This window comes from Triturus cristatus, chromosome 11, assembly GCF_964204655.1.
Source record: "Triturus cristatus chromosome 11, aTriCri1.1, whole genome shotgun sequence".
Taxonomy (NCBI): domain Eukaryota; kingdom Metazoa; phylum Chordata; class Amphibia; order Caudata; family Salamandridae; genus Triturus; species Triturus cristatus.
In genome coordinates this window covers 130,863,387-130,886,077 of record NC_140594.1, presented here as the reverse complement: position 1 = coordinate 130,886,077, position 22,691 = coordinate 130,863,387, and the positions used below count along the sequence as shown (strand labels likewise).

The following is a 22,691-nucleotide window of genomic DNA, read 5'->3' as shown; positions in this document are numbered from 1 at the left end:
ATTGGCTCTCTCGCACTGAGTGATGACATTTTAGCAGTTCACATCCAGCTTAAAAGCAGTACACTTGAGTGCCAGTGTGTGGGCCAAGCTCTCCTTTCATTTCTCATATTTTATTCATTATTTTTCTTTTAACTTCGACTTCATATGTAACAAAAATGTATAAAGAAAAACCTTAAGCACTTGTCGAATACACAACTACTGGCTTTGCGAATGCTTCTTTACCTTATGTGGTCTGTTTTTACTTTTCACCCTCTACCTTTTTTCAAAACTAAAAGTCCTATTATATTGCCATCAAATGTCTTACAGGAACATACAACTTAGAAAACCCCCCCAAATCTTTCCCCGTGACTCATTTTCCAGACAGTGAGCCATGTCTTCTACTGTTCACTCCGGTCTCACACACCATGACTGAACCACACCTGAGGTTAAATTATGTGGTATTTCTGGACAACCCATTGAACTCAGTCTGAGGAGGAGAAAAAGCTGAGTGGGATGATAAGCTGTGGTCTGCAGGTAACCCTGAGGCCGATCAGTGAAAAATAACTTTTCATTTTCCACAGACCGGTGCCTCGCAGAGGGTAGTATAAGTGGGAAAAAAAAGTCAGGCATTTGATTTACTTTTCCCCACCCATACCAGATGGGACAAACAGTATTAGGAAATGTGCCTACTTCGGTTCCACGTGCCTATTCGTGCAGCACGGGCTTAACCCACTGTGCAGTGTTCTGTGGTTTGTTTGTAGGGTGCTGTAAAAGGGGTGGTCAGTAAAAGATGGGAACACGTGAGGGACTGAGAGTGACAGAAGGGAACCTTATGTAAGCGTCATGCTAATCGCTCGTTTAGTAATCACTAACTTTCATACGGGTGGCACACAGTGATTGCGGAATCCACTTGGTCAAAAATTCGTTTCAAGAAGACGTCTAATAAGGCGGTGTGTCTGACGGGGCCCGGAGGCCTGGGGTAGAGTCCGCCACGTGAGACGTGGCACGAGGTTTACACTGCCCCTGTCCTGCCCGGAAACCTACTGGCCTGTCGGATGGTCTCGGTAACTTTGCAGGCAAGGCCGCCTCTACGCTCAGCCGTGCACCTACCTATATAGGCACGTGAAGAGATATCTGAAATTAAGAGCCAGGGCCGCCGGTGAGGCTGTGACAGGAGCTGAGGGAATGGCGGGCGCTGGGCAGGCCGCGGCCAGGCCTAAGTCTGACTGGCAGCCTGTCCGGCCCGCACGGCTCTGACCTCCTTTGAGGGGGCTCCTTGGGAAGCGCCCCCTGCCAGGCGAGGCCGTTGCTCCTGCTCCCCGTCCCCCCTGCTCCATTCTTCGGCTCCTTTCTTCCCCGGGCCCCGGTTTGGCATGCCAACGTCGATTTAGGCCCGAACAAAAGCGCCTGCCGGTGACGGCTTCTCTTGGGGCCGGTTGTCATGGCAGCCCCGGCCCCAGGGGCCGCCGGCCTCCAATCACAGCTGCTCGAGCGGATTAGCATGAGCTCTAATGCTCTGCGCTGAACTACTCGGGGCACAGACAAAGGCACCCTGCTGAAACACGTCTCCGCTTCCCAAGGCTGGCTCCCGCCGGGGCCTGGGCGGCCCGGTGCGGGGGACCCTGCCCGCGCACTGGCGCTGCCCGGCGCCCTGCGCACTCACTCCGCTGCTTCCCAGAAAGTTTTCAGTCCGTGGCTAAAACGGCCCACTGCCCTTCTCATACGCAGCGCGTCCCTCCCTCCTGACCCCAGTCCTTCGCATCGCTGCTTTCTGTGAAGTTTTCAGCTCACTACTCGAAGTGTGTGTGTAAAGTAGAGATGATGTCTTCCATTCCCCTCTGCCTGCAGTCCTGCCCCTTCCCTCCACCCTCTCTCCATTTTATCTATTTATTCACCATTACAGGCTACCTCACTGCTCCCTGTTTACAGCTAATGACAAAAGAAGAACCTGCCCAGCACCCCAACCCCTCTGCTCCACTCTACCCACCACACACAGTCCCGTCACCCGCCAGGTTTTTATAGTTTCAAACCCTCACACAAAAGGACGCTGTGGCCCCCCTCCCTCCCCTCCCTTCTGACCTTCATCTATAAAGGTTTCAGTCCGTGACTCAGCATGCGGAAATATCATGCCCTCTGCGGTCGCTCGTCAGTCCCTTCCCCTACCACCTTCTTCTTCTGATGTACTGGCCAGACCCTTCCACAGGCACACCCCGATATTCGAAACTTCTGTAGCTCCCTGACGCTCTTCTCTTCCCGCCACCGCCGTCCCTGTCTTGTCTGTTCACCATTCCGTGTGAATTCAGTGCTTCCTAAAGTTTTTGGGAGGTGACCAGTTTAAGTAAAGGAGATCTCCATCTCCAGTCCCCCCTCCCTACCCTGGCACCTCAGCACCTTCTCAAGTTTTCAATATATGACTTCAAGTACCCGGAAAGAGGAATCTACCTCCTTCTCCCCACTCCACTCTAACCACTCTCCTGCTAAACTCCCTCCCGACGTCGCTGCTTCCTAAAGTTTGAAGCACATGACAAATTGCAGGGAAAAGATAACCTTTCTCATCCCTTCTCCTTTCCGGTACCCTTCCCACCTCCCAGTATCCCTGCCACACTACCTCACTGCTCCTTGAAGTTTCTGGTACATGACAAAATGCAGGGAAATGGAACTTTCCAGTTTTACCCTTACCACCCTCTTATTACCTGCTAAGGCTACCTCTCTGCTCCCGAAGGTTTCATGCACACGACAAAGTGCATGGGAAGGAGAGCCTGCCCGCCTCTCAATCCCTTCTCCTCCACTCTACTCTTCCCACCCTCCAGCTACCTACCTCACTGCTCTCTAAAACTGTCGGTACATAAACAAAGTACAGAGGAAGGACAATTGTCCTCTTCTATCTTCTCCCCACTCCTGTTTCCCCACAGCTCTTCAACAAACCGATCCGTACCTGCCTTCTGTAGTACCTTACACCCACTCTTTTTTGTTACAGTTTTATATAGCGGGAACTCGACCCGAAGGTATCAGAGCGCATTTCATTGGGCACCAGCTGCATTACAGACGGACACATTCATTTTTTTGACAAGGGGAGATTAAGTGATTTTCCCCAGAATCACAGGATGCTCAAGCCTCCCGCCACACTCGAGCCTGGTTTCCCATTCCCAGCTGCAAAGTCGGCCGCTATGCCGATAAGCCACATCCTCTCTTACTACCTCGTCTCATCCCCAGCATCACTGCTTGGTAAAGTTGGAGGCTCCTGGCTCTAACGTGCAGGATAGGGAGACCTGCTTTCTTCACCTGCCCTTATAATTCATTTCCATATATTGTTGGGTGCGGCATAGCAATTTGGCTAACATTTATATATAGCGCTATAGGATTTAACACGTTCGGTGTCTTGCCGTCGACGGACTAGCTGCCCGTGTCTCACCCCTGGTTAAACACGAGTACCCGGTCAGGAGGGTGTGCTAGGCACCCAGCGTTTACAAAGGAATAACGGAATGAGGCGAGTGGAGGGCAACTTCCATATTTATGCAAAGTCCAAGGATAAATAATGAGGAGAGCGGCCACACAAGGCAGGCTGCAGAAGCCAAAGAGGGCTTCGTTTCCGGGTCGCGACCCCATTTACCGTGCCGCTCCTCTTCCATCTAATTGAAGAGTTCCGGGCGAAAGTTTGCACAAAAACATAGTAGACAGAGGGGGTGGGAGTTAAGACACGACTGGCAAGGGAAACACCGAGTGGGCTGACCCCTTGTAAAAAAGCATAAATACATAACAAAAAACCTTTGGCAAGGATTTCACTGCGGGGAAGTCAGCGACTTACAAGCATATTTCCACGTGGCTGTTTTATAATGAAATACATACTTGACATTTTTTAGCTTATTTGATGGCATTGTTACTTTGTAGTTGAATATTTCTGCTTGTGTTTTTTGTCCTTGTAATTTTCCAATACTTTCCGTCTAGGGCACATTTATGATTCTGGCCTCAATACACGAGAACAAGTGCCCTACCTGTATCCCTTACCTGGTAACCTGAATTGTGCGGAGAGTGACATATCCTTCCCTCCTTTCTCCGCCCCATTCCTTTCAAACAAAACCCTTTTAAGTGGCAGCCAGGAAGTCAGGAGGCAGCTGGATCTCAAACACTCATCTCTGCTCAGGTTTCTGTAACATAAACCCTAAACCACCACTGCTCAAAGTGCCATAAAACAATCAAAGGCTGAGAGGAAACACCTCGTAGGCCACTGATGTGTGCACACGCCTACATCCCCCAAGGGCATTCACCAGGTGGGCGCACACACATCCCCTCAGCAAAACCCCAAAAATAATTTATAGGTTTACATAATATTTAACAAAGGCAGCTGTATAATAACCACCTAGATAAATCCCTGCAGGGCAAAAACAATCCATAAGAGCTAAATCTCTATACCAATCACTGCAAGGAGGAAATGCAGCCAAACGTCTACTAATGGCAATACTCGCTGCCTGTAAACTCAGTCAAACACACAGTATAGCCAAAAATCACTGACAGGAAATCTAGTCGAATACCTTATCCGTTTATATTCAAAACAGGCAGTAAACCCAGACAAAACATCTATTTAAGCTTATCATTCTAGGTTGAACTCAGCCACTCTTCTATCCATGGCATAATCACTAACAGGAAATTCAGTCAAATACCTATTCATACCAATCGCAATAGGCAGGATCCTCAGCCAAATACCTATCCATAGTAAGCATCTGCACACATGCATGCATGCTTATACACAAGTACACACACTCAGTCACTCGCCCACTAACTTTTGATGATGCCCCCCGTCAGACTTTCCTGGTTTATTCACTAGCCATCTTTTCTGGGTAGGCACCCTATAGGCTTCCCTTATCTTTCTTTGTAGGATTCCTCTTAGTGCCATGTTCTACTTGAATGTCCCTGGCACTCTCGCCTGCCTCCCTGCAGACTTTCCCTTTCTCCTGCCACCAGCCATGTTTTCATATTTCGTCTTCCCCTGGACCTTCTCTCCCACGCCATTAGAGCAAAGTGGCAGCAACTAGCAGAGTCATGTAACTGTGGACCCCAACCAACACTCCACAATGACTGGCTGGGCCTGATCAGGTTGGCAAACCCATTACCTAAAAGTACTGCAGTCAAGAGCATCTGAGGTGAAGGGTGACTGTGTGCAGCGTTTCCCGTCTTTGGGCCTGGAAGGCCAGAAAACGACTTGACTTCAACTTTCCTCATCTGCCCTTTCCTCATGTGAAGGAGCTGCTAACATACTGAGTCACCTTACAGTGATTTGTCATGTGCCAATGAATTTAGCCCTCAATGTGGCTACATTAATATAACAACTAACTAAAACCAGTTTTGCCTCACAAATATTTTTCGGAGAACTTTGTATTTTTCTATATTCTATGATTTCCCTTGGGGGTTCACCTTGCATGTTCTTCCTATCATAGCGTTCAATTAATTCACACCTGCTCTCTGAAATGCTCACATCTCACACAATACATTTTCTACGGGCTCTTTTTTTCCCACACAGGAGATAAATTCAGAGCACATCCGAGTTCACTTGATGCATACCAGTGATACTACAAATATGCATGTAGAACCAGATAACTCTTTATCTTGCTGCACTTATATCTTCAACACACACGCTACACGGGGGAGAGAGGTACCACCCTTCCCTTCCTCCTCCCTACTGTAACATTAATTCACACCAAAGAAAGGCAGGGGTATTAAAAAATGATCTATTGTCTCATAGGGAGCAGCTCAATATGCTACAACGGGAAATTCCTTATTGTTTAAATACTGCCCTCACACACTAGATAGTGTCAGTCATGCTTCATCATAGGGCGCGCATCAACATCCTGACGCAGACTAACGTACAGAATGCTGACATACCCTGTGTTCCAAATAACAAAATCGGCAGAGACCCTACCTGAATCCGCTTGCAACTTGAATGCGAGTAGAACCCATCTTGTACTGTGTTTTCACTTCTTCAGGCTAAGTTGGGAAAGTATAATTTGCTACGCTAAGCATATCTCTTACTTTAGCTGGCATCACTGTAATACAGACTCGGCTATGGTTGCGATAGACTGTGTAGTGCGCTCTAGTGGCAGATCTCACTGTCCACTACCAGGCATTGAAGCTATTCTACAAACACCCTACTTAAAGGAGAAAATGAATCCTGATTCCAGGGAGTATTCCTGCTTACTGAAATGGCACATAATCTATATTGTAGTATGAAAGGGCTTAGGACACACTGGGGATTCCTTTACGTTGCAACACAACACTTGAACAGAATTTCCTTCTGACTAGCTCTAGCCATGTTTCCATATATCCCTTATCCTGAATCCCCTTGCCCACCCCTACAGAGGCTGCCAGGAGACTCGCTCGGAGGGTACTGTAAGTGAGACCTCTGCTCATCCTCCTGAATTGATATTTAGGGTCTACTCATGTGACACTTTTTCCTTCGTCCTAGGGTCTCCCGTTCACCTGCGTGTACTCTGGTTAAGGGAGTCTGAAGTAAATGGTTACTTCCTAGAGGGAATCTCCTGTTTGGAGATGGTGGGCACGGACAGCCATGGGACAGACTGATCAATGACCAATCTTTCTTCTCTAAACAATTACATATTGTACGGTTAGTGTCGTCTAAAGTAAAAACCAAGGCCCTTATATGTTTCACCCCATTTCCCTGTAGACAAAGAATGGGTAAAACTCTTTGATACATCAGACTCCAAGTGTCAAGCACTGCATCCAATGTGCTGTGTCACACTTTCTTTCGAAGCAGTGCTGTGAGGTCTACTCCTCAACATTGCCACTTGATATTGCGTTCGTTATTTTGCATTATTTGCTTTTCTTGCAGAGCTATACATTATCCAAAACAATACATTAGATCAGGGATACTTCAAGTACGCCCCAGGAGTCCGGCAGACACCACACGGCTCGCATGTAACTGCATTACTTGCCAACAACTAACGCCACATATAAATATGCAGTACAACTAAGGAGACGGAATACTACACAGATAGCTGCCAAAGCATTGACACGCTTTGCTTCTCGCTATCACTTTGCTCCCAAAAGTACTTGTCTACAAAATACGGCACAGGGAAACATACAACACAGCACATGCAAAAGAATAGTTCCCATTGGTCCAACACAGCTGAGCTATGCCAACAGCACCATCCATAAAGAAACCTCATACAAAGCACAATACAGAACAGCTCAAACACATCTCAGATACTCCATAGTCACCTACTACAAACGACAGTTGAGCCACGTCATGTACAGTACAATTATTTAAAGCTATAGCTGTCCCTATTCATCAAATAAAAGGCACATTACAGCCCTAAACGTTGCACAAGCAATCAGTAAAGGCTTCCAGACTAATTTCTCTGACATCGATAACATACATTCATAGCCTCATTCAAAATACCTAGTCAGCAGTACCACTGTTTTTTGGGTTATTTAGTAATCCAGCAATCAACCTCATAATACGCAGGGCACACCACACACCCTTAATCAAGGGCCCTCACATGCTAACAATGAACGGAATCTTTAGACGACGGTCAGTGATGAAAACGTTGCAATGATATGGACGAGTTTCAGACAAATCAGCAGCACAACGAGGTCGTGTGAATGGCTAACAGTGCACTCCTGGAACGTGGATAACGTAACAAACCATACCTTACTGCAGTCGTGTACACAAACACCAAATCTCCCCGAGCAATAGCAATGAAGTAAAGACAGAAAACCCTCCAAACCTTTATTTGTGGCAATCAGATAAGGCAGGAAACTTTTGGCCAACCTCTATTCCGGGCTCGGTGGAAGCCGCAGAATCGGCTCGTAATTTAGGAGTTTGGTTTGAACCCAATTTACAGCTGGATGCCTCTGTAAATAGGACTGCAGCGACCTGTATGGGCCTGCTTCGTGCCCTACGTAAGATCCTACCAATACTCCCCCGGGGAGCCAGAGCAGAGGTAGTGCGAAGTTCTATCCTCAGTAGGTTAGACTACTGCAACGCACTACTTCTGGGAGCTCCTAAGATCCTGATCCTAAAGTTGCAGAGGATCCAAAACATGGCTGCTAAATTGGCTCTATCTCGGCCACGTTCTGCTTCTTCATCTGCAGCACTAGCCGATCTGCATTGGCTACCGGTCCAGCAGAGGATTGCCTTCAAGGCTTCATGCCTTGTATTCAGAGCTCTGCATGGACTAGGACCAATACCACTCCAAAATCTTTTTTCTTGGTATCAAGCTGCCAGACCTCTGAGATCCTCCTCGGCGTTCTTGGTGAGGATTCCCAGGATTAATAGAGTGAAGATGGGCGGCCGCGCTTTTAGTTTCACGGCCGCCACATTATGGAATACTTTACCTCTGGCACTGAGGAGTAGCCAAGATCTGCCCTTTTTCAAAAGGGATCTTAAGACCTACCTGTTCCCAAGAGCAATGTAATACACCTCACCTGATGGTTAGATACGGTCTCAGCGCCAGGATACCCTTTCGGGTGACAGTTGCGCTTAATAAGCATTAAATACATAAATACATACAAAAACAAAATCTATTCATGCAAATATTCACCAATAGAAAACTGGCAAACACATATTCTGCTGTTCATCAGCAGAAAGAACCCCAACCAAACACTACGTTTGTTAGGTACCGCTGAGATAAAATCCAATCCAACAAACACCAATAATATGAACTAGCAGAAAACCAATATAACGCCTATACATCACAGTCACTAAAGGCAGGTCACAGAGTCCAAAAACTATCTATACAAATTACCCCAGGCTGGAAAATACAGGCAGATGTTTATTTATGGCAATCATTTCAGTGGAGGCACCATCCACATCCACCACCACATGCATGAAACTCATTCATGCACCCATCTTTAATAACCTTCAATGGAAGAAAACCCATCAACATATCTTACCAATGTTAATCATTAATGGCAGAATACCCAGTAAAACACACAACTATGTTTTAATAAATGGATTGAAAACCAGACAAAACATTTATCTATGTCAATCCACTCGAAAGAAACCCAATCAGCAACCCAATTATATCAATTATTACTGAATGAAACTCACTTAACTGCCTATTCATGCCAATGATAAATGCCATGGAGGCCAATGAAACCAGAAAACAATCAGCCATATATCTATATTTGCTACACCTTAATCATGGGAAATTCAGTAAAATACTTAATCTAGCAATACAGACGATCAGAGCTAGGCAACACAATACGATACTTGTTAATAAAAACAAATCACAGGACAAGAAGACCAACATCTATCAATGCTCATTACCGCAAAACAGAAGCCAACAAACACCCATCAATACTAATCTAGGTACTATCATACATATATATCAATAAGCAAAGGCGAAATATTTATCCAGTCACATATCTGTGGCAATCTGGACAGACAGGAAAACAAACAAAACATCTGCCTTTCCTCAGGCAAGAAGATACCAAACGTCTTTTTAAAATGGTTATACACATTTAGGAGCCAACAAGCTGAGCAAATCTAGAAAGCGCTGTTTTACTGTGGAGTTCGCAACCCTCATGGTTTCCAAACCCATTTAGACACAGACCAAGGACCTAAATGTCACAATCAGGCAAAACACAGGCCTATGCCAGTACTATCAGAACAAGGCAGGAACAGGGAATTTCAATGACCACAAACCAGGAAATCCAGCAATTCGTCAATTTATACATTATATTTCACACTGAACTTCTGCGCCACATGCATGGCCAACGTGCCAGCACACCCGAAATACCTAGCTATTGCCCCAGCAGGCACCAATGCCAAACACCTACATATAATATTCATCACAGGTAGGTACCTTTACCAAAATCTATTTATAACTACCACAGCCACCACACCAAATACTTCTAAAAAGCAATACGAACACACTGGCAGCGATAGCTACCATCCCTCCATAACTCCAGCAGCCAGGCATAGACACCCAATGCATGCCACTAACAACCAACTCTGAGAGGGCAAGGTTGTCAACACGCACCAAGCCACAGCAAACAACAGAACAATTAATCAATCAACCATTACTGCAGCACCACAAACAGACACCTATACCAAACACTTCCCCATAACAATCAGACCAAATATAGGGATCCTCAACACATTCCTGAACCATAACACTAGATTAAAGGAACCCCAGATATTTACTGGCTCATTACTACACAAAAAGCAATATCTCTCAGAGAAACATAGCTACACCACCATAAGGAGCAACCTATTAACTATACTATAGCCAAGAAGCACTAACCAAGCAGCAATCCAAACTTAATCCACAGAAAATATCACCAACCATTCACTTATCCAATCCATAACACAACACAATAATACCCACCACAACACTAAAACATAACTTCACCAGTGTGAGGAACCTCTATCAAACACTTCTTCATAATAAATCTCCAGACCGAGAAGGGGCTACTTCACCCTGCATCTTTACAAGACAACCTTCAAAGACTTAAATCCATATAAACACCTTTATAAACGAATAGCCACAAAGATCAACACTTTTGAAACACGATACATAACTGTTTCAGAAAACTACACAACAATCAAGCAGAATCCCAAACTAAGATTAAAAATCATATAAGTAAGCCTCTGGAAGCATATCTAATCAAATCCCTCTGCATAAGGGTCACCTACAAATAAGACAAGTGCACACCCAAACGAGGTATGTCTAATCATACATTTGTCAGTAACAACCATCACATCAGAGTGCCCCATTCAAAATAATTATTGACATGTATAGTGCATAAAAGAAAGCACCTTTAAAGTTCATACATTACACTCTCAATTAAATAGCATGCAAGTTCTTACTGCATACGTTGTTAACTACAGGGTGTATACAGATGAATACATTACCCAAACTAACTCACTCTGGATGATCAGAGGTTGGGAAATCCAACCATAATAAGGATAAAAGTTTAAGGAGGCCTCCAAACATACTCATCAGCTAGCCAGGCTATCACAGAACTCATCACTGACACTCACTAAAGAGAATTAAGACCATGTTACAACTTTTTTACCCAAATAAACCTTTTCCCAACAGTGCATCTTTTTAATTGCATGCCATCTGTATATTAGGGATTCCCAAATCTTTGATTGTTCTCATCACATCCTATTGTTGTGATAAATAAAGATTTACCAAATCTTCAATAATACTAAATTAGTTACAACTTTTACAATTTATCTGGCCCCACCAAGCAACCTATCACTCCCTTTTGCAGTCAGGCGAGTTTGAGAAAACATTCTGTGGACAAAAAACAATCATAGTTTGGTCTAACCTTCCCCCTAGATAATGAACTCTTTTCAAATCATATCCACACTCCTAGAGGTTACAGGCTGAAGGAGAAACAGGCCACATTTCACAGGAAGCAGTCTCTAGCTTTGAGCTAAACATAATCAGACATACCTTGCCAAACTGTTCAAAGTATTGCTTTACATCCTCCACCGTGGTATTCACTGACAAACCACCAACAAAAATCTTTTTCGTCCGCGTTACCATCTGAAAAATAGACAAAAACACGTTAGGAGGCATGAATAAAAGGGGCCCTTCTCAAAGTCTGGATCCAGTCACCAGCAGTTGCGTTAAAGGGAGTAATTAGAAGGGTATTCTCCTGGCAGGTTCTACAGCCTGTGTAAATAGTATTTTAAGATGATGAAGAAGGGGCTGCACTACAGTCATTTTGGCACAATCACAGTGGTATTGGAAATGATATCACCGGCTCTTTGACACCGACATAGTATCACAGGAAATGGTATCATTTGGCCCCTGGCCCCAGTTATCTCATAAAAGGCCTTATGCAAACTTTGACTCTCATGACATCAAAGGAAGTTAATAAAGATTATGTGATACATCAAACCAATAAATAATGCTAAAATATCAGATAGAGTTTAAAAGCAGGCAAAGGACTGACAAAGGGAGTGTGTGGTTTTGTGTCAAATAGCACCTTTGCCACCAGTTACTGTGCCACAGAAAGAGTGCTCATTAGCTCCCTGGTGGTTGCTGCAGAGGGTGGAGGAGAACAAAACACTTCTATCCCCACACGATGGCAGGCAGAAATACCTCACCAGGCTAAAGAAATGATTTCCCGTGTCAACAATACGCCTTTGGGACCCAGAGCTGGTCACCGCTCTGCTGAATGGTTAGTGAGACAAGCAGGACTACATACCAAGCAAGCGAGGATCAGAGTCTGGCACTTGTACCCCAAGGCACTGGGTGTGCCTTAATAAGAGGTAGAATATTCGTTTGGGAGCGGTCTAATGACAAGAGGAATGCACAGAGCAGGAGATAAAGAGGACATACAGAAGAACATTTAGGCAACATTTTCACGTTGAACTCTTTTTATTGGTTCGCCTCATTCAAGTGGTTGTGATATAGATAAGGGCATGAGTAAGAAATAGTGTATTTGACCACAGAAGAAAAAAAGCTCAGATCTAGAGATAATAGTTTATCATCATGTGATCCAGCATGGACTTGCCTAGCTTTTAGCCGTAAAATGAATAAAAGCCAAACGAGCAGGATCCCAGAAAGCGCAACAGCAGACCTGAATCGTTTAGAATGGTCTTAAACAAGCAATTTTTAATTAAATGATCTCTAGGAATATCTTTTGACATGGTTACGCCCGGGTCGCATTGAAATAACAGGTATTCGTAAACAAAGTTTGTGTGCTATGCATTGACCACAAACGGATAATGTAGGAGATCATACAAAGGGGATCAGCTGTCAATTTCACACTCTAAGAAAATGGCCTGTCCATTCTTTCGTGTCCAACAACCTTAAGGTTACCATCTTTCTTCCATTGAGAAGTACATCGGTTAACCTTCCCTGTCAGGGTTCAAACCAATCCCTCATTGACAGCATATGTTTGAGATAGGAACTACCTTGCTTTTATTTAGTTACTTATTCACACATTTCAATTTTAGATTATTGCCATGTTTTTGTTATTGTTTCTATTTAATGAGTTTACGCATCTCTACCATATACACTGCATAGAGTAACATTGAATACAAAACAACAAAGTTAGCATCGGAAGGTATATTTACAAAACTGTACATGTTATAAAGTCCAAACCAGGTACTATGAGGCATTAACCTGCTGTATAATAGGGTGAGGTGGGGGACAGAGTGTATATGGTTTTGTGTGATCAAGAGACACGTCATATCTAAGATGATCAAATATCAGAAATCAACAAGATTTAGAGTACAAATTAATTGAGGTTTTGCACAAGAATCTAGACTAGAAGCATCACACACAGATGTTTGTCCGGTATCGCTTCCTCATGGGGTTTAGTGGGCATCATGTTTTTTTGCTGAAGACCCTGGCTGTCGTTAGCCGAGTCAGTCCCCAATACCGGAGTCACAGGGACCTCCAGAGAAGCGGCCCTTCATTTCCAGGTGGGAAGGCTTTCACGTGTCTGGGGTCGTTGCAACCTGAAGACAAAGGTGGGGCCTTCAGTCCTGTGATTCCAGGCAATTCGTTTGCTGTGTTGGGTTATAGAGAGGAAATACGGGGTGTCAGGGCCTGCGGGATTCTGGGACTACTTAGCCTCACATAGCCATGTCTTTGTTTTATAGCCGCTTGTACCTGAATTGTCTGATAAGTGGAAAGCATCGTTGTAACCATGTACCATGTAACCATGACTGATGAGGTCAAGTGCGAGGCAAGAGAGGACCAAGCAGGCACCTGTCCATATACTGCTCACCTATCGAACAACCCTTCTTCCAATCAATGCAGCGTCTCTAAGGGTATCTAAACCCTCTGCAGATTAAATATGCATGCCCCTGCTGTCATTAAGGGTATATCGTTGATACTAGCATACATCTGTATAGAACAGGAAGTTACGCCCAGAGCTTACTTATCAAAAATAAATAATAATGCTTAGCTGTGCAGCTTAGTGACAGACAGCCCAGAGCAGAAGAGCAGATGGCTCAGTGACAAGCAGAGTGCACTGCAAAATCCCGTGCACATCCGTCCCTTTTCATTTAGTAATCCTTGCTTGAGAGATAGAGCCATGCCTGGCACACGGCGGATCCTGGCAACAAACACAGGGGAGGGCTTTTAGTGCTTATATTCAGGCATTTGATGGACCCATTGAGTGTGGCACTCGCTTTATTAAATAAGCCATGGTCCGAGGGAAGAGAAGTTGACACAACCCTACTGGGGTAACAACTTTAACATAGTCACATAACTTGATTTAACCAATTTAGGTATCTAAAAAGCTTACCTCAGAACCCTTTGGAAAGCAACCCGTGGAACACCAAACGTGCTGGGAAGCCTTACCGACGGCTGACTGTAGGCTATGTAAGTGGCATATAACAAAACCAATACTGCCTGCAGCATAGCTGACCAGAGTGGCCAACATGAAGTAACACTAGCACCCGCAGAGCATCGCTATAACAAAACACATCCCACCAAAAACCCATCTTTAGAGCTCATCAAAATCAGTACTAGATCTACATAAAGCACAACCCCTGTGGGCAAGTCCGTGAGGAACTCCACGCTGCAACATGTTTAACATGTCTGACCATGGCCTGGGATGCTCTATTTTTGTTCCGGAATCTGCTGCGGTTCCATTGGCTATCTAGAATGAGGGAAGCCTCCAGGCCTTGCAAGGTGGGGTACTTTGGATGGAGGCTGAGTAGTGACTGGCGTGGCCCTGTAAACCTGCCTGCTCGGTTTTTACATTTCGGCTTCTGTGTTATATCTCATTTGCAATTTAAGTAACTGATTCACAAAGTTCTTTTTCTGTCGCATATAGGTCAGAGACCCCATAACAAAGCCTAAGGGGCAGAAAATGAAAAAGTCACAAAACCAAAAGATGCATAAATGCCATGCTGTGTTCGTAAATTATTTTATCCTCCGGGAGCATGGCATACGTACACACTGAAAGTGGGTGACAAAAAACACAGGAGGGCAGAGAGAGGACTAAAACTGCTAAATATCTCCATTTGCATATGCAAAATTAGGGTTCAGATGTACTGCCCAAGGACAGGAAATTAAAATGTGTTTTACATCGACAAATGTGTAGATGCAAGGGAGGCCCTACCACAAAAACGATCCTTTTATTGCTGCTCAGCACATCAAGGTGGAGCAAGAACTTTGCGTGAGACTCACGAGAAGTGATAGTGAGTAAAAATGCACCCATTTTGTAGGGGTATTTAACCCCTTGGACTATTTAGGCATGATGCAGGTGACAAGCTTGCGCATCACCAAAACAGAAGCATTTTACCACCAGAGCAAGTGCATTTTACTCAGTATCTTTACGCTTGAAAAGTTGACACCTATGTGAGTAAGCCCACAGCTGATTACACCTTAAAAATTGCATACTAGTAGATTTGTTTCTGGTGCAGGGGGAGTGTGATGGAAGAAACCACTGGCCAAGTGACACCCACACTGCTCGACTGTCTACCGCCCCCTGAACAGGCCAGCAGATTAAAACACTGTTGTACAGGGCTGGCTAATGCTACAGAGCCAAGTGGGATCTGTAATTATGCTACAGAGCTCAACTCAGAAAAATAACTAGATCCGGGCCAAAATAATCATTAAGGGCACAGATTTAAAGCAGCTCGGGGGAGGAGGGGTGGTGAAGAATGAAAGTAAGTCATCTCTCCCTCTCTCGAAATCTGCAACATATTTATTAGGAGTACTAAATTTGTCATTTATAACGCTTTGAAAATTATAACGTGGTGTGACCCGTTCCTTCTCTATTTCTATAAATGTTTCTCCATGCTTCTAAAACATGTTTAAGGTGACACAAAATGTCCAGCTTCCTGTAAAGTGCACTAGTATCTTGCAGAGTCATGTCCATGCTAAAGAAATTAGCCAAGTTTTTAATTTTACTTGGGGGTTATATTAGGTAAATATCATATGAAATCATGTTTTGAGTCAATAAAATGATAAAAACAAGATAATAAACAAGCATTGAAAATGCAATAGGTCTCGCCTTTGATTAAGTTAAAGTAATTTGCTTTGCTAATGGTATTGTGTAGCAAAGCAAATGGCTTTAACTTAATAGAAGGCGAGACATATTGCATTTTTAATGCTTGTTCAAACAGGGAACCATCCGTGAGAGCCTCACTTGAAAGAGAGAGTAGTCCACAGACGTGTGTGATTTCTTGACTACAGGTGGCGATAAGTTGTGGGTAATAGCGCCGGATGTTTATCTTTTTTTTGTGACCTAAAAATTAATGCTAAATAATTCTAGTTAGGATCCCGTTGGTATTTAGGGCGTGAGGGTCCTTATGTGCACATGCCTGGAAAGCGGCTGAACATCCTGTGTGACGTCTTCCACCTCCATGCCATTTTTGAGCCAACAGCTCTTTGCATTCTGGGACTCGCAGTTCTGTTTTGGTTTTGATTGCAAACACGAGTTTATAAATCCAGCATGCACAGTGCTCTTGCTTAAATAAACATCTAATGCTGGCTAAGGGCTCACCCGTATCACGGCGTCACCTCTCACCTCGACTGGCAATGGCGCTACGGTAGGTGGAAGCAGTATGTTTGTCTGATGAGAAACGGGAGAGTGAGGAGGCGGGACCATTGTCAAGAATAGAGTGGGAACCTCCTCTTATCACACCGCTCCATGAGATTCAGCATTATGCAGTACGTTATAAATTACTGACATTTCTCAATGCATGTTCTGTATTAAATTGGTAGGCACTTAGACAAGTAAGAACAGGAATTGCTTTGGACAGCTAAGATAGACGTGTAATCACTCTTTCAAGTAAGTGGCAGAGAGCAAATCGGTGAAACTGTTATAAAGCTAGAAAAGCTTTGTAAATTTGTAAATTTGTAAGGACATAGATCACTTACGATCCTTCGGGGACTTTTGAGACTATGATGCAGGAGAGCGGCTAATGGAGCTGTTTTCTGGAAAAAAATGTCGGTGTCTTTGAAGATGAAACTTTTAGGTTGAATCATTGGATTTTTTTCTCCACAAATTTGGAATTCACTAAAAAGGGCAATTTCTGTGTATGGCAATCCAACACGGAACGGGGTGAACGAGGCACAGGGGAGGGGAACCCACGAGGGAGGGATCCACACGGAGAGAAAGCAACACGGAGGGGAGCCCATGAGGGAGGGAACAACACGGAGCGGGGTAAACGAGACACGCTAGGGAGAGACTCATGTGCTCAAGCTGAGAATTAAAGTGCCCGCAACACATGGTTGTAGCAGCCCAGTGCATTAATGGAATTGTAGTCTCCCTGAGCAGCGCAAACGACAGACGGCGCCTACAGGGAGAAGCTAAGAGGCGCCAAGCTTCCTTGAACTTGTGGGAAAGAAGGACGAGAATGAATGTATTAATAAGGGTTGGAATCCCAGACACATAGGGGGATGGAGGGGAGGGAGGGAGGGAACAATAAGGAGCGGGGTGAACGAGGCACAGGGGAGGGGATCCCACGAGGTAGGGAACAACACGGAGAGAAAGCAACACGGAGGGGAGCACACGGGGAGGGTACAACACGGAGCGGGGTAAACAAGGCACACTAGGGAGAGCCTCACGTGCTCAAGCTGTCGCCAGTGTGCAGCGGGGAGGGACTCAAGTACTCAAGCTGCGGCCCGCGCTCACAATGAAAAAGAAAGAGTGCGTCCCAGCTAATGAAGGTGACAGTATCACGCCGCAAGTGAGAGATCCAATCCCGCTGGGCGTGGCTAAAAGGAGACAGGGTGGCAACAAGGAGGGATTGACATGCCTTCAGTGAAATCATTGCACTGCCTTTTGGCATAATTCGTGACGCCAAACGACGCGCACAAATGAAAACTGAAGGTGGAGCTGGGACACGGCTTCGGGAATCGTATCGATTACAAGAAGCCCCCGTATGACGAGAGCAGCGCAAGCACTGCTTACGTCAGGCCGAGACCTAAAAAGGCAAAGCTTACGTATATACTTTTGCCAAGCAGTGAGGATGTACTGCAGTTAGGCAAAGAATTCCCTATGAAAACACTCATGTCCACTTCCAATCCGTGCACAGAACACACTGTGGGTTAAGTCAATCTCAGAAGAGTTGTCTCTGAGGTGCTTGGAGTAAAACATACATTGTAATCATTCACATCTACCTCCTTCTTTGTATAACATAAAGGCAGAGTTGAGAACTAAATCCAATACATTTGAAAAGCTGCATGTTTGATTGGTGACATAAATATGCTTTCAACAAACAATAATAGCAAATTTCATTTCAAATCTCAAGAAAATGAAGAGAAGCTGAAGAAAAGAAAGCAGGAGTTACAATATGCATAAGGTTGGGTTTCTAGAAATGATCAACAACAGTATCTTGGAAACAGGTAAAAGAGATGAGCATAGTTGGATGACCAGGGACTCGGATTTGTAACTTATTGCGGATTTGTTAACTCAATGCTGCCCAAAAAAGCTACCTCCCTGAAAACACATTACATGCCCCAGAACCTTTACAAACCAGTTGCACTATCTGCAAATACATTTAAGGGTTGTGGGCAGCCAAATAAATGTGAAATGTGTAACTCAATGACTTCAAGCAAAGACCTTGCTGTTCAAATACAACAGAGAAGAAAATACCTTTGTCAGACAGGCTTTTATATGAAAGAATATACATCATTTTTTAAAACAAAATGGCTGTACCAACTATGTTGTTATTTTGCTATAGTAAATGTTCACCTACGATTACAGATTACCTGCTGGCTAAAAATCCTAATGAATGTAAGATGGCATAGATCACATATGCAAAGTTTTCCAAAGTTAGGTTGAAACCTAGAACAACGATGTCCGTCCTTGGCCATAGACAGGCAGATAAATTGTAAGTCAGACTTTTAGGCTAGCCACATAAAATAAATTAATATCTGCAAAATCAGTACAATCTGGCTCTGTTGGTCCTACGTTGGATGCAAATAGCCTAAAGTGGGCCTTTTCTCTTTAATGGTCAAACAAGTTTGGGTTAGGAAGATCAAATGATCACTTGATGAAACTCTGCTCACATCTTTCATAAGATGAGTTAATAGGTAATTATTGATAGTGTCTGTTAGTGATTCTACAAGAAGAGAGATAACGGTTTATCTGTCAGGCAATGTAAAGCCTGTGACTACCACTCTCTACATAGTCTATAAACAGTAAGTATGAAATGGCGACAATGTTTTCTTAATAAACAGACAAGACACTTTAATCATGGAATGTTAAACGCTTAAATACATTAGAAACTGATAAGCAGTCTTCAGAAACTTAGCACACATAAGAATAATCTCGCAATGTTGTGCGAGTTGCACTTCCTCTTGACTATTACCATCTTCACAGCATCCACTTCTGATGATAAATGTGTATTATAATTCACTAACCAACGTTTTATCGGCTATATTTAGCCTGGCCATTTTACCCTTAATTTTCTGAATCAGTAGGGCCTTGAGTTGGCTAAATTCTCAAGTGCTATCTCAGTTCTCACCTCCCAATATTCTTATGTTCCCCATCACCTCTGGCCACACCTCTTAAAAACCAAAACACATACCAAGAGTTCACTAAATCAGGGATTGACACCTATCCTAGAGATGGCCCACAACCTAATACCATTACCACACAACTATTAAGGGCCTTCCATAGAGGTTGGCGAAGGTGATACTATGTCAAAACGTGACAGATATCTCATCCTCAATATTACGAGTTCCATTGGCTATAATGTACACTTGTGTGAAGGCTAATGGGAGAACAGCTGCATTTGTCCCAGAGTATCCTTCCCCCAAACTCAAAATAAGGCCACAAGACTTGGAAACTTGAGGAAGGCAAATGGATGACCAACAATGCTACAAACCAATAGCAGACTGCGACCGCGCACTATTAAAAAAAATACTAACACAACTTCACATTCACTTGCTGTAATCATTGAACTGTAGGTTATGGTTGTTGAAACAAACAAAAAAGCGAGGGAATGAATGCTTGAATTATTCTCAGTCGTTATTCACGCACTGTGCTTCTCTAGACACAGATCAGTCATATGAAAATAGGCCAAGGTTCTGCTCCTATACTACCATTCCAGCCCAAACTGCCAGGCCACATTCCCTCGAGATAGGAAAAAAGCAACCTCAGACCAGTTTTGTTCTGCTTAGGCCTCATCAGTGCAGTACAGCTTTAGTACTGTGGCAAGCATTTAACCTACGTCTGGACAAACCTTGTGCACTTAGGAAGTCTACTGTAAAAAACGATTTAGTGGGGGAAGGAATGTCTGAGTTAATCTCAGCCATCGGTGATCACTCAGACTCACCTTCCACACCATTGTTATTCACCCATTGTGCCACTCTAAAAAAAGACCACGACTATATGACACAACAATAGATTTGAATGAATATTATAGTTAAATTAGCTTCTATGCAGGTGTCTTTTTAACTCTATTAGCTCAGTTTCTGCAACTCCTGGTTTTTCAAATGATAGGTTTCCTTTGATGGCAGTAACTGATCTTTAAATAACATCCAGTTTTTTCAAGGAAGGCCGATTATTCCGAAACTAAGAACTAAAGACATCTAGGACTGTTTCCAATCCATGCCATTTATTTGCAGCTTATAGTAGAACTTATAATGTTTGAAAACAAGACACAAATTCAGATTTAAACTTATGCTCTTAAAAGATACTGGACAACACATTTGGCCAATTAATATAAATTACCACTGAACAATGGCATGAAGAACAATGTAAGAAAGCAATATTATGCCACTCGTTTTCGTTCGCAATGTTTATTTGACAACCATATGTCAATTCAAAACTCAAATAAAATATAATCCCCCAAAAATATTATGCCACTCTACTTAGATATAATATAGAGGATCATGCCCCCGATCCCCTAAAAAACTCAAACGAGTTGAAACTCTTTATTAAAAATACTTACAAAAAGAAGACAAGGGTAAAAGAAATGAAAGATTTTCTTATTATGCTCTACCTGGGAGGGTGGTCAGACTAGTGCTGTATGCCCCTGCTAGCAATTTGAGAGGTTTTTGTTATGGTTACTGAATAATAACAATATACCTCTTGAAGTCACCAGGAATATATATTTTACTGGGCCTGTTTATGTGAATGAAAAGCGTGGTACATAACTATCGTTTGCAAGTTCTGAGCAACGTGTGTATGAAGATGACACCATACGCAAATTTATAGTCACACATAACACTTTGGTATAATAGATATTAAATTCCCAGTATAATAGATCATGGGCCTCATGTAGGTGGCATACACTTTACCGATTCTAAAATACCGAATCATACCGAATCGGTATTTAAGAATCGGTAAAGTGTATGTAGGTAAAAATTCAGTAAATGTTACCGAATCGGAGTGACTCGGTAATTACCGAATCGGTATTTACCGATTCGGTAATGAGGCATACCTTCCCATTGATGGGAAGGTATGCCTCATTACAGAATCGGTAAATACCGATTCGGTAATGGGGGGGAACACATGCAAGGGTGGCAGGGTGTCACATTGACACCCTGTTGCACCCCTGAAACGGCCATGTGTGCACATGTGGCACACATACATGCCCTAAGGGCATGTATGTCTGCCACATTGCACACTTCTAGGCGCTCTGAAATGCATTTCCACATCCATTCTATATTTACCACCAACTATTAGTTGGTGGTAAATACCGACTCCAAACATCACCCACACACTCCCCCTACATCTCATGTCTGTATTCGGAATTTACCGAATCGGTAAAATTACCGATTCGGTAATTTTACCGATTCGGTAAATTCCGAATACAGAAATTGTCCCCCTACATACCAAAAGCCTAAATACCGGTCGGTAACGGTATAATTACCGAAAATCGGCCGTTACCGACCGGTATTTGGCTACCTACATGAGGCCCCATGTGTGTAACAACACCTCTTAAAGCTTGTGATAGGTGAATTTGTCTTCAAAGAAAGTACATTAGTATCATTTGTGATTTGGGGACACAGAGACAGCTTATAAATAACTGCAATAACTTTTTTATATTTCTGAAAGTGATACAAATATTGAGAACTTAATGTGAGAGGGAATACATTTATTTTCAGATAAACAGGATGATTAGATATTCATTCGATGGCTTTTACATTTTGGAATGCTTTAATTTGTTTGAAAATGTGCGCTAATTAGGGACACAACTGTTAAGGTCACCGACTAGTACACTACGATGTTCTTGTTTGGATATATTAAGGAAATTATCTCAGCGCACCAGTGAGGTGAAGAGCACACGGCAGTGAAAAGACTGTTTATACTAGTATTTTCAAATAAATTCATATATTTTCACAGTTAGTCCATCAGACAGAAGACAAAATGGCCATAAAGTGCAGCATTCGAAATACAATATAAAGTATATGTTTGCTTAAATTTTCCCCAAAGTGTCAATTCTTAATACTGTGCCTTATGTGTGAGAATAATGAAGATGGTCTGATTCACGTGTGCGAGTGTCTTAGAATGACTCGTTCCTACTAAGAAATTAATGAAAAGACAGGGTGGCAAGAGAGAAAACAGCATTTGCATTCTTGACAAGGGAAGAAGCGTTTACATCCCATGCAGTACAACGCGGTCATTACAACGACCGCGTTGTTACAACGCTAACCATTACAATGTAAGTCGTTTCTACGACTTGCTGTTGGGGGCGCTCTAAATGAAGGAACAGTATAATGTACTATTCCAACACCTTCCCTAATGTTGCGCACGCTGGAATTGGAATAGTAAATTATGCTATTCCGAAGTCCAGCGCGCCTCCTACA

The 22,691-nt window shown here is 43.5% G+C and overlaps 1 protein-coding gene across 5 annotated transcripts in view; it reads right to left on the bottom strand.

Annotated features, from left to right (window-relative positions):
- The window catches only part of MSI1 (musashi RNA binding protein 1), a 185,911-nt gene that overhangs the window by 90,018 nt on the left and 73,202 nt on the right, over positions 1 to 22,691 (bottom strand). For all 5 annotated transcript variants that reach the window (XM_085632857.1, XM_085632858.1, XM_085632859.1 and 2 more), the window contains one exon: positions 11,403 to 11,495. In XM_085632857.1, the coding sequence (XP_085488983.1) occupies positions 11,403 to 11,495 (93 nt within the window). The remainder of the gene's footprint in view (positions 1 to 11,402; positions 11,496 to 22,691) is intronic.